This window comes from Euleptes europaea, chromosome 3 (assembly GCF_029931775.1).
Source record: "Euleptes europaea isolate rEulEur1 chromosome 3, rEulEur1.hap1, whole genome shotgun sequence".
Classification (NCBI taxonomy): domain Eukaryota; kingdom Metazoa; phylum Chordata; class Lepidosauria; order Squamata; family Sphaerodactylidae; genus Euleptes; species Euleptes europaea.
This window is the reverse complement of record NC_079314.1, coordinates 79,193,796-79,207,528: the sequence shown is the minus strand read 5'-3', so window position 1 is coordinate 79,207,528 and position 13,733 is coordinate 79,193,796. Positions and strand designations below refer to the sequence as shown.

Sequence of the window (13,733 nt, the reverse complement as noted above, 5' to 3'; positions counted from 1 at the left end):
GGGGAGAGGTATCGGCCTGGAGACTGCCAGAGTACCACAGAGTAAATTACAACATAATTTAATATTATGAAACAAATCCTAATATAACACAACTGAATTTTAATATGCTTTGAATGTGTGTGTACATATTAAAATCATATTAAAATTCAGTTGTGTTATATTATAAATATGTATATTTATATTATATTTATATTATATTATATGTATATTTATACATGTATATTTATATTAAATTGTTAAGCAGAATCGAAGGTTTTTTTTTTAACGCAACATGTATTTACATCATTAATAAGATGAAAATTCAACAGATATTCAGTTTGCAATCCACAAATGTAGCTAAGCGATATATTGAGATCGGGCCAATTTGATTTCAACGGTGCAAATCAGTTTACGTTCAAGTATTTCAACTCAACTGTGGATTAGGGCATCACAATTGAAGACAACTGGAGAATCACACCCCGTTATTGCATAAATACAACCAAATTCATTCATTGGACTACCTAAATCATTTTAGAACAATTCCAGAAATGTTTGTGTACCAAACCACATAGCAAAGAAAAAAAATCAGATACAAATATTATTTTTCGGACATTCACAAAACTTCTTAATTAAAAAAAGTAAACCTTGGAAATCATATACAGTAAACTAAAGCGCAGCATACACAGCTCTCAAGCACTTTGCATCTGATTTAAAAACAGAATCCTTAAATGGGGGGATTACAGATCTTTTGAAAAGAAACAGTTCTCCATATGTTTTAAATGCCTGATGGTCCCACTACTATTTCAAAGGTTTTGCTTTCTTTTTGCCACTTCCCCATCCACCGCTGAGCTGAACCGGATGGTCTCGGAACGATATCCGCTCTTTACGTGAGGGGCCCAACTGCGATCGCTCGGGTGCAGGTGCATCCTTTTCTATACAAGCAGAAACTGCTATTAAAATACCATAATCCAACGTCTTGTACATTTAATAGAACAGCCATCAACATGCGTAATTTCCTCACTTTGAAAAGCTTTAGCAGAAATGCTGGTGCCATTTTAAAATGACTAACTGCTGAAAATGCTTTGATTTCAGTGATGATTTCACACATACGCACACACACATACATATGAAATGCAGCTACATAATGAATTGGTTGCAAATCCACATTAAACACATTGCCTGAATCAAGAGGTGATTTCACAGCGATGAGATCACCACTGCACACTCTTTCAAATAGGAGTAGCTCTGATTAAACATGCACATTTTAATGCATTCATAAATTGGATGGGTAATTTCTCAACATGTCCTTGCTGTCACTCTAGTGGCAATTAATTTGATGCTGATGTTAATGGAGCCAATTTCCAAAGAAGGCATGATATCATTCAAAATCGTAAGAATACTGAACTGATCAACTGAAAAATTAGTGTGGCGTAGTGGTGAAGAGCAGCGGACTCTAATCTGGAGAACCAGGTTTTATTCCCCACTCCTTCATATGAAGCCTGCTAGGTAATCATGGGCCAGTCACAGTTCTCTCAGAACTCTCTCAGCCCGCACACAGGCAGACAATGGCAAAGCACCTCTGAACATCTCTTGCCTTGAAAACTCTAGAGTCGCCATAAGTCAGCTGTCACTTGATGGCAAAAGCAACAACAAAAATACTATTTAGGTACTCAGTTTTTCCTATTGCTTTCAATTATATCTCCAGAATTTGCACTGTAATATATTACACGCACACACCAATGACACAGAGAGATCACTTCCATAGCTTCTGACATCTTTTAGCCACATGAAGAAAATTCCGGATGATTTATGGGTTCAACTGGTTACTATTTTAATTTCTCAGTCCAACATACGCTGGCCAGACTTCCACCTAGTGAAATCCAGAATGGGGGCAGCCATTTCTTTCAAAGATTAAGGAACAGGGAAAGCAGACCCAGATATGGAACTACACAATTTTATTCTAACCAAGTCTTCTGAGATAACTGCGAAGGCCCAGCCTTCAGCAGCACCTATTAAAGTGTCTTGACTATTGCAGCCCTTATGTCCAAGGGCCAGGTATACACCGAACAGCCACCATATGGAGGCTGCTGCAACATGCTGAGGGTGACATGGAGGAAATTCCCTGATCTGCAAGGGATGCAGGCAGTTTGCCACAGTGAGGAATCTGCCAAGGAGAGCAATTTCAAGCAGCCTCTGCAGGGCAGCTGTTTTGACTATATTAGCCCTTTAAGCATCTGCCTGAAACAAACGCAGCGCATTGATAGCATAGTCTGTGTAACGAATCTCATGCATCGGGCAACTGGTATTCAGTGCTCTGCCTCAAAGTGAATAGTAAAGAATTTCCTTCCTCCTTACACTGACTAGGCTTCCATTACACAACATATTCCTTGTGCTAGAAACATGGCTGTAGATTAGGAAACAGACTTTCTGGATATTTTAAACAAAACCAGTGCAGAAACAGGATGGAGGAACACGCTGAGAAATTCCAGATTGCGAAGGCTGAAGTACACATTGGATACCAAGCCATTTGCAGAAAGAAATGGGTTGTTTGTTTTTGCTTTCCCCAAAGTGATATTGGGAGGAGTATGATTTGATCCAAAAAATAGGTAGTGGAAGAATGATGGTGTGTGTGTGTGTGTGGGAAGGTAGTTGTGGATTTCCTGCATTGTGCAGGGGGTTGGATTAGATGACCCTGGTGGTCCCTTCCAACTCTATGATTCTATGATTTCATGTTTTATCTTGCAAAAACATGTATGGAACCTCTTGGGGAAAGAAACAATTTTAAGGAGAATTCCAGGGCCCGGATAGCAAGGGAAAGGATTAAGTTTCCCTTCCCCTTCATTGCTTCTCTGTTTTGAATTTCCACCTCCCAGTGCCATGTCGTAGAGAAGTGGGCTGTTGCAATTTTCTTACATGTGTTCAAGTGGAATCCACAAACAACAAAAGAGCTGTTGTCTAGCTGAAGTCCAATCCTGTACAAAAAATTCTCAGTCTATATGCATGTTTACATAGAATTGCACCTCTGACTTCAGTGGGGTTAACATCTGAGTAAGAGTACCTTGTATTGCAACTAAACATAGCAATGCATTATTCATTACAATGACATTAGCAACAGTGCTTAAGAAATCTCAAAAAATTGGATCAGGAGGTAAGATCAATGATCATGTTATCATATCTAATTCTGTGAGAACCAGAGTGGTGCAGTGGTTAAGAGTGGTGGTTTGGAGCGGTGGACTCTGATCTGGAGAACTGGGTTTGATTCCCCACTCCTCCACATGAGCGGCGGAGGCTAATCTGGTGAACTAGATTTGTTTCCCCGCTCCTACACATGAAGCCAGCTGGGTGACCTTGGGCTAGGTCTTAGAGCCCTCTCAGAGTGTCTGTTGTGGGGAGGGGAAGGGAAGGTGATTGTAAGCTGGTTTGATTCTTTAAGTGGTAGTGAAAGTTGGCATATAAAAAACCAACTCTTCTTATCTGTAAGCAGAATTGGGCAAGCAAATTCGACATCAGCAACAATAATTTTCATTTCCCCATTTAAGAAAGTCAATCCTTTTTTTCAGTAGACGGGAATAAAAATTATTTTAATAGTAGACAAATTAGATTCGAGTCCAGTTGTACCTTAGAGACCCACAAGATTTTTGGGGTATAAGCTTTCGAGAGTGACTCTTGAAAGCTTATACCCCCCAAATCTCGTTGGTCTCTAAAGTGCTACAGGACTCAAATCTAACTGTAAAAATCATTGCATACATTAATGCAGAGGAACAGCAGAAATATTTGCATGCTGGCTTGGAAGAGGATTGTATTGATTTTAATATAATTTTGCACATTATGTCAGGGAAGCATACACTTTCCCACATGGCTACATATCACAGGGAGTTCCAGTTAATTAAGAGCACCGAGTGTGCAAGTGTTTCGCTACATTTTCAGCACATACAATATTTGTGTGTTCTAAAAATGTTACGTATGAAATGGCATTTAGATACTTCTAAAGATCACAGCCCAAAGGGCATCTCAGAAAGTAATACCCTGGTTATGTACGCTTAGAGTGATACAGTATTAATTTTTTTTTAAAGAATGTCTGCTTCTGAAAAAGGAAGCCAAGTCAAGCTTTGAATACTTCTGACCCAATCCAACTAAATTCAGTCATGACTAGGTACACTGAAATCAATGAAAGGAGTTAAACTGTAAATTTAATCCCATTGCTTTCAATGAGACTGAAGCACCACTAGATGAGATGTGTGGAAATCTTTCATCAGGTATCAACATTTTTTTTAAGTTAAAAAAAAAGTGGTGGAGGCTTCCAATCTGGATCTATACCTGGAGCTAATCATTTTATCCTATACCGTTATTGATAAAATTGCTGCCTTGTCTGCCATTGTTAAACTGTTATCTACTGGAAAAATAGCATGGGGTAGAACATCCAGATCTTTCCTATGTACTATTATCCCAGTCCAAATTGGGATGAGGGTGGGGCAATGACTGTTTTTTAATCTTGAAAAATACATTGGGAGATGTAATTATGGATCTCCCACATCTTGTCTAGTGAGCTGTTAGTTACAACTAACTTCAACAGGATCAGAGTCTTTGGTTAAATTACATGTATGTGTGTAAACTGCATAAGCCTTCTTCTTGAATAGACTTTAGTGAAATCCAGATGCTAACAAGCTTCATAAAGTTACACCCAAGATCACAACCGTGGCATGAAAGAAACAAAAAGATCCAGTTGGATGTTCATCATTGCTACATTTTAATTACTAGTGTTAATGGGGAGAAATAACCCAGTGTGTACCTACAGGTTTTGTTAAACAGTACAAAGTAATCATATTTGATTAATTTGAATTAACTGAGGACTTGCAATGAACTTTTTTTTCACTGAAATCATAAAGAACCAGATAACAGGGAGTCACACTCCAATAAATTCAATTATGTCTTTGTTGAGGTTTCTAATTAAGCCAAGTGAGACAACAATATTATTGAGTTAGTCTGTTTCCTTAACTGAAGGCATAACTTTAAGGTTGGAAAACAGTCTTGAGAAATAAAGGGGGGGGCAATGAGGAACAGTATTAGAGTATTGGAAATTGCTGCTGTCTTGTGAAAGAATAGATTGCTTCTTTGTGTTTAGACTGAAAAAATTGCTCAGGGCTATTGTTGCCTAGTTAAAATGTTATGAATGTGTGTGAGTGGGAGATTAAATGCTTCTTCTTCTTTCTTTATGAAACTGATTTTCTTTCCTTTCTTGCTTCCTACATACCATCTATGCCTCCACAATTAGAACTGCAAAGAAATAGATTAACTCTCATACCTCAATCCTGTTAGTAACATCGTTGACACTTTCTGATAGTTTTCAAACTTGATGAAGAAGAGGGAGGATGGCAGTAATAGTAGCTGAAATTTTGGTCTGATCCTAAGAGTTTTCTCTGATGCTTTTGAAAAGTGAAATGGTTCCCAGTAGATGCAACCACTATACAGCCAGTGAAGAATGACCTACATTTTCCTTTGCTCTCTTGTCCAATAAACCATTGGACACTGGTGAAGTTAAGGCAGAATTCCTTTGGATCTATAAAAAGCCCAATTGAGGCTTTCCCCAGAATACTCTTGCTTAACCTTCACCTCAGTGAGGTTTGTGGCAGAGCACTGGAATTTCTGGAAGGTTCTAGCTTCAGTCTTCTCACTACTATTTTTTTTAAAGAGAAAACCAACCCCCCAACTGCAGTGTGTTTGTTAGGAGGACACAAAAGGAAGGAGAAAAGGCTATATTTGGCTCACCTTGTATGATATTTCTGCATTGGGGCCAAAATAGCCAGAGTTCTAGAGATGAAGTTTCATTCAAGATCTTATATTCATATATTTTTAAGTTAGTTTCATACATAATGTAAAGAATGCAGAATTACAGCCCATTCTTCATCTTGAGGGCTGAAAGTCTTTAGGAGGAACGCAGGGGCCCACGCTGGCGTCCATGCCCATTGTGCCAGCGCCCATGCCCCTTGCGCAGGAAAGACTGGCACAGACATCAGCATCGGGCCTTTCATGCTGCTCTTCCCGAGCTGCTGCAGCAGTGCAACCCTGGGACACCGGCCTCCTGCCGGTGTCCTGATGACGCACTTCTGTGCGCCATCTTCCCAGGGGGTGGTCCAAGGACCGTCCAGGGAAGAAGCCGCCTTTAGGCAGCCTCCTAAGCCCTTTCAGGCTGGGAACACCCCCTTTGCCCTCACCTCGATGTACACCACCTTTTTAGGTGGCGAATCCTCTCGGAATCCTATGGAGTGGTTCCATGGGGCTCAAGGGTGAGGGCAGCATTTTGACTCCGGTGGAGGGGGGATGAATCCTTCTTTGGAGGCAGTGCGGTGGCGCCACCTCCAGCCACCAGCTCAGCCCTTCCCCTCAGGATTTCTCTATTGTTTTAATCATGATTTTATTAAGAGCAGGTTTTATGTGGAACATGTGCTGTTAATTTAATATGACAATATTCCTACAAGAAGGTCCTATAAGGCATGGGATTTCATTACAATTTCAGAAAGTAATCAGCCCTCCTACCAAAATGGCTCTTGGCAGGTTTACACACACTTGGGCATTTCTTGTATGATGAGCAATCAGTGACCTCTTTGGGCATGCAACATGGAAAGGGAGCTACTAGAGACTGGGTGTTCCTCACGCAATCGTACCTCTAGCATGGTAAGAGTGATATCACCAATTCAGTTCCACAGCAGCAGCCTCGAAATACAAGAAGGGGCCTTGTGGATGTGTTCAGACTGCTATATAGCCTCATATGGCTTTGACTAAATTTTTACCACAACAGTGGTACTACTATCTGAGATTTGTGTTGGGGTAGATCACCACCACATTCCTAGTACCACCCCTCTGCTACAGTAGAAATTTTGGAGCACACAAGGTGGGTGTAAACATGCCTTCCCAGGTCCCCAGGCTGTTATATATTCTGCTTATAACTTATATTCTGTTTCTGGAACTAGCTGGGAATATCCGCCATGTCTTCCTAAAATATACGTTCACCATAATAGGGGTACAACTTCCTGGATTTGTTTGAAGATCACCAGTGCATCAATTTCTAGGACACTGGCAAAATGATTGATTATCAATACTCTTTGAGAGCCATGGGATTTATTTTCAGCAGGTGTGAGTTCATACTGGAACATAACATTGTGTGTCATTGGTAAAGGGTTTGTATGTCTTCCAGGTGATTGTTGGTATATGTTCCTGGTTACTGAAAGGTCCAACGATATTCTGAGAGAGAGTTGAAGAAAAAGAAGAGTTGGTTTTTATCTGCCAACTTTCTCTACCACTTAAGGAAGAATCAAACCGGCTTACAATCTCCTTCCCTTCCCCTCCCCACAACAGACACCTTGTGAGGTAGGTGGGTCTGAGAGAGCTCGAAGAGAGCTGTGACTACCCAAAGTCACCCAGCTGGCTTCATGAGTCGGAGTGGGGAAACCAACCCGGTTCACCAGATTAGCATCCGCTGCTCATGTGGAGGAGTGGGGAATCAAACCCAGTTCTCCAGATTAGAGCCCACCACTCCAAACTACTACTCTTAACCACTATACCACACTGGCTCTTTCTAAGGTGCTCACATGTATATAACAATCACCAAGTTCAAAGTGCTGATAACACATCCTAGATATAGATATAAATGCCCATGTTTCCAAAAAGTCAGGTCTTTTCTCAGCATTTTTGCTAATGATTTGTGCCTGTTTCCATTAATAGATGTCAGAGTTGACATATGCTCTGTTTTGATTTTTTTTTAAAGCATAGGAAATACTTCAAATCTTTTAAAAGAGAGGAAATCAGTGGATTGATATGCCTTAGAGGTATGTTAGGACCTCCTAGAGGTATGTTAGGACCTCCTAGAATTTTCACTGGCATATAATCGATACCAAAACCCTTTCCATATTGTATTACTTAACAAAAAACACAGCACAGAGACCAAAAAAATAAAATAAAAATAAATGTTTTAATGAAAGTGACCAGAACAAATCATTAGCAGCAAAGTGTTTATATCCATTGGAAATTATGTAAATTAAGTACAAGAGGTTTGGAGGAACACACATGTTAAATTTTTATTGCTTCTTACAACCAGAGAGGAATAATTCATTGAAACAAGTTTTTGTACCATTTTAATTATGTGATTAAAAAACAGTAAAAGGATTGAAAATGAAAGATGCCTAATTTACTACTCAGGGTTCCTTTAACAGAAGCTATATTTTACAGTTATAATTTAATTGGGGGTCTGTGAACATTTACAGGAAAAACAGTGTAAGACTTGTCTCAAAGGAAGCACGTATTTTCATCTCACCTCCTGATCCTTTAGCACTGAAATGGTGATTGCCCTTCACAGTCTAAGAAAATGTGTTATGTGGAGGTGGGCTGAGCTTGCAGGATAAGTTTTTTCCCCCTTAACACTGGATCTCATAAGATTTCTGTATATAATTTTAAGCTAAGGAGGGAGATTTTCGGTAGTCTGAATACAATGAATGATATTTTTAACTAGATTTATTTATCATTGCAATTATTTACCGTACATTGGCAAGGCAAAGATGAAAGTAATGCAACAATCTGTGTTCTTATATGGCTGTGTTTGCGAAGATAAATGTCTTCTAGCAATTTCAGAATGTCATCAATAGCCCAGATTCAGAAAAACAAAGAAAGCTTTGGACTTGCGTTTGCTGCCCCAGATTTGTTGAAAACATCAATGTTCTCATTCACATATACAGAAAAGTTTCACTAAGTATATACAAACACTTAAATGAAAAAAAGAGAGCTTGAAATAAAGTATGCCCCAATTCTAACTAAAATTAAATATTACAATAGTAACAGAACCAAATTGTCCCCTTTACCTAACAATAAGTATTATTTGAAACGGTGTGAAACCTCCCCCTTCATTTCTTAGTTTTGGAACATTAAGATTGTTTTTTCTATGTTGAAAACATCTTTTCCAAAGTACCATTTATTACGGAGCTTCTGTTCAACAGCTCTCTGGTTCCTGGATTCAGCATTTATATCATCACATCTAGATATTACTTCAAGGTGAAGATAGCTTAACATCAAGAACTGTGTTGCTACTTGGAATAGAGTTGGGTATCCCCTAGCTTCGTGATTCATGTGCTGGCACAGCAGATCTTACTATTCAACATGGCTAATTGCAATATGTGCCTTAGCAAGAGACTCAGTTCACATTTGCTTTTAGCTGCATTTACCCCCACTTTACATATAAAATATGTCCAGGCTATTCCTTATTAATTATTCATCACAATAATTAAAAACATAGAATAGTCACATTTCAAACCAGCCACTCTATTCCAAATGTGTGCAAAAAATATTATTTGTTTTGGTGAAACCTACCAACGAGCCTCTGTGTGTTCGGGATGGGATCTAAGAGCTAGACAAATATCTGGATTTAGTAAATAAAGCTTCAAAAGATTTGGCATCGCCTACAAGGATGAGTAATTATATTACAAGTTCTACTTAAACATCATCTCTGATTATTGTATTTTTTACTTAATTGAATATATACAGTGTGTGTATGTATATAAATAATGAATAACAAAACTGCAAATGTAATTTTTTTTGAAATGTTTTGGTATCCTTTCTTTGGTATCCTTGTCTATACACACACACAAATATATATATCACAAGCATGCATGCATTCACACAAGCATGCATGCATTCACACATACATATTTACATACTTTTCTGTAAATCTTTGCATTATGCATGTGTATAGTCGCACCTTTTACAGCCACATTGGAAAAAAAAACAGGTAAGGACTAAGCCAAAAGTCACTGTCTATAAGAATGCACTCTGATACTGAATCCTATTGAGGTCATTTGTGATCTCTCTGACTGATTATTAAAATGAAAGAGCTACTTACTTGGCGATCCCGCCGAGTGTCTGTGTGGCTGATTATTTTTTTCTCTGGTCGAAGTCAAAGTACTTCCACTGGTCACGGAAACAAGCTCTAAATCCGTGTCTTCTCTCCTTACAGGGCTTGTCTGGAAGCAGAGGGAGAGTATGTACACAATCAAGAAACAAAATATGACATTTTCTGAATGCAGCTCACATTACTCTCAAATAAACAAGTGGGCTCTGTCAAACATCCTTCTTCAGAATGATACCACAATCCTTTATTGCTGCCCAGTCTGAACAAATGCACTATGTCAAAGCACTTTTGTAAATAGGAGGCGATCTTAAAATTGTGGTTTGTGATCAGCATCAGTGCAGCGACAAAAGACAACATTTTAGTACAGTAATGTTGAAGAAAATAAATCTTGCAGACAACTGATGAAACCTTAAACAGCTTAAGATCATTTACTGAGCAGTCTATAATTTAAGTTGGAGTTGAATGCCAGAAATGCTATATTTGATTATTTTTGCAATATTTGTGCTGAATCCAGAGCAAGTATCAGTTCTATCATATCAACCATACAGTAAGTAATTTCATCTTACCTCTTTGCTACCTAACCAAGCCTCCATAAAAGGTTTTATATACAGCTTGCACAAGCTGATTATATTGAAATGTAACATATTGGTAGATTCAAAGAACAGAATAATGCTCTTTCATGTCAATAACATTAAGATTCAAAATGGAGGACAAGTAGTGAAACTAAATCAATGGCTTCAGTAACTGCACATATTTAAATGCGTACCTTATAGTTTTTGCTAATATTTGTGCATTTCAGAAGAGAGTTCTAATTAACAGCATCATTTCTGTTTAATCTTATTTCTAAGTAAGGAACGCAGCTGGTAAAACTGAACTATGTATGGTAGTATTAGTTTGTCATGAAATGTATTCAGAATATGTTACTTGTGAACTTAGTGCTTGATTAGTGTAAAAATCATGTATAAGTCAGTAAAATTCATAATGCATTAAAACATAGTTACCACACACTATTAGTTGTGCCAATAACATTAATAGAACACTATTAAGTGCTTACTGACTTCACTGATTTCAGCTGAAAATCTGTTCTTAAGTTTGGTATTGTGCCCTAAGTGACTGTTGCTAATGGCTTTCCTCTTAATATTAGGATAATGTTTTATTAGGTATCTTGATCAAGATAAATCACACTAAGTCAAAAGATAATGGAATATCAATACATTCTCTGGGTGGGTTTAGCTCATGTTATTGGCACAACCAGAGATGTGAGAGATCCATGACTGAACCTTCAAAACTTTAATTTTCTTTAAAAGCAGCCGGGGGCGGTGATATTTCGGTCAGGGTGGTGGTGCTAGTACTGGTAAGAGGAGGTAGGAATTTAACCTTTCCCTTTTGGTGCCATTTCAGATGTAAATTACTCCTCCTGGGCTTCTATTAGCTGCACTAAGGTAAAGAAAGCCAGTCTTCTTTTTTTAAAGAAACTAGCTGTGTCTTTGTGTGTGTCTATCTAGAAAGTGATGTGGGTAGAAAAACTATTAAAAAAAACCTGCCCCATTGCCTTGACCTGAGTCCAGATCACCTCCCCATCCCAGCTGATATTAGTAGACTTACACTGCATTCCTGAGGGGGGGACTCCTTTGGAGGCGCTGTGACCCCTAGCGCCTGCATCCGTGTCACTTGTGCAGTGCAAACTGGCATGGGTGCTGGTGTGGGGCCACTTATGCTGGCCCCCCTGGACTGGGGTGGCCGTGTGGCCTCCCGCCGGCATTTTCCTGGCACAAGTCCCCGCACCTGTGTCCTGGGAGGAATTCCTGGGGCATTCTGGGGAAAGAGCTGCCATTAGGCAGCTTCCTAACCCCTTTCACGTTGGGAACGCCTCCTAACGCAACGGCATTGCTGCACCATATTTTTTTGGTGGTGCAGCATCGCAGTTTTCAATGGGGTTTTCCCCACCATTTTTGTCCCCCCCCCTATTTTTTATATCTACAAAAGGTTCTTCATATATTTTGGAATAAATAATGTATCTCTGAGGAACCCAGTGATTATTACCAATAATGAAGCCCAAGGGCATGATGTTGTAGTGCATGGATCAATAAAAGATTGGAAGATTCAGTCTACCTTTTGTGGCCAGTCTAAATTTCAGGTTTTGTTTACTATAGTAGTAACATAACCCTATATAACATAGAAGCAGCTGGGGAGGCATAATTATCTTGCTTTGAGCAAGAAACTGTATCAGTGGTCTGATTCACAGGTAGGAAGTGAAGAACCATTATTTGACCCTATGTTTGTTGCGCAGTGTAGGTCAGAAATACTAGTTGTGATCACAGATAGGAAAGTTGCAAATTAAAGGGTATGATTTATTTGCTTAATGTAAGTTCTTGGGTTTAACTGCAGGTTGCTGGATAAATAGTAGAGGATAGATCCATCACCCCATAGTGAATAATCCCATCAATGGCTGCTTGCCATGGTGACTAAAGAGAACCTCCGCATTCAGAGGCAGAAAACCTCTGAATGCCAGTGCTAGGAGGCAACATCAGGGGAAGGCCTTGGCCTCTATGTCCTATTTGTTGGCCCTCCAGGGTACTGGACCAGGTGGACCACTGGTCGGATCCACCATTGTTCTTATGTTCTTAGTACTTCTTTTCCCATCTCACTTTCAGAAAAAGCAGAGACTCTGGTTAATCCAGGAAACTTCCTCCCAGAAGTGGGAAATTATACATATACACTAGCACATATTTAGTGTATAGTGTTTTATACTTGTAGTTGTTGCATGTTGCTTTAATATGCTGGTGATTTTATGACTGCTAAGACTGAGATGGTTTTGTTGTTGTTGGGGTAGTTTTACTGTGCTCTTAAATTAATTTCTTAAATTTATTTTTACTGCTTTATTGTTAGCTGCCTTGAACACCTCCAGAAAGCCAGCATACAGTTTTTCTAGATCAATAAAAAGCAGTCATAGAATCACGTCTTATCATAGGCCTTTTATGCATTGTGGTTTCCTTCCCAGCTACCCCTCCAATAACTTTGGATTTTTGTTTTGATTATGCATGCCATTTCTGACTGCCAAAGATTGCCTTACTCTCCCCCTGCATTTTGCCCATGTTTTCAGAGACCTGTTTTATCTCAAATGTGAAAACTCAGAAAAAATGCGGGGAAACACGAGGCGACCTCTGACGTTCAGAAATTGCATGCATAATCAAAACAAAGACCCAAAGTCGTTGGAGGAGTGAGCGCGAGGGAAACAGCCATGCATAAAAGACCATAGAGTTGGAAGGGGCCATACAGCCATCTTGTCCAGCCCCCTGCTCAATGCAGGATGAGCCTAAAGCATCCCTGACAAGAGTTTGTCCAACCGCTGCTTGAAGACTGCCACTGAGGGGGAGTTCACTACCTCCCTAGGCAGCAGATTCCACAGCTGTACTGTAAAAAAAAGATCCCCCTAATATCCAGCCGGTTTGTAAGCCAGTTACAAAAAATAAACAACAATTGAAACATAACTGACTAATCATCTATTACAGATCTTTTTATTATAAGGGAAATATCTTACCACAAGCTGAACTCTTCCTCCCTTGAGAACTTCAGGGTCTATCTCAGGCAAGAAATGCTTGCTGTGCATTGGTCAGAAAATAGTGAATACATCAGTAACATATTAAAATATCTATTCAAAACACAGAATGACAAAACTATTTTAAGCATGCCAAAGGCTCAGTCCTACTCAGTGGCATTTTGACTTTCCCCCCTTTAAATAGAAGTCTCCAAATGATATCAGAAGTGGCTTTTCTAAATTTTCTGTTTCAGATGTGGGTAGCCACACAGCTTGGTGGATGCACTGTTCCAGAAACAAAAGGCCAACATCTCCTAATGCATC

General features: G+C 39.3%; 1 protein-coding gene across 1 annotated transcript in view; it reads right to left on the bottom strand.

The window, feature by feature from the left end:
• Nucleotides 1-688: 688 nt before the first annotated feature.
• The window catches only part of LRRIQ1 (leucine rich repeats and IQ motif containing 1), a 115,811-nt gene continuing 102,766 nt past the window's right edge, over nucleotides 689-13,733 (bottom strand). Inside the window, exons 24-26 of the mRNA XM_056846742.1 lie at nucleotides 13,413-13,473; nucleotides 9,863-9,983; nucleotides 689-911 (exon numbers count right to left, since the gene is read on the bottom strand). Coding sequence (XP_056702720.1) covers nucleotides 778-911; nucleotides 9,863-9,983; nucleotides 13,413-13,473 — 316 coding nt within the window. The 3' untranslated portion in view covers nucleotides 689-777. The remainder of the gene's footprint in view (nucleotides 912-9,862; nucleotides 9,984-13,412; nucleotides 13,474-13,733) is intronic.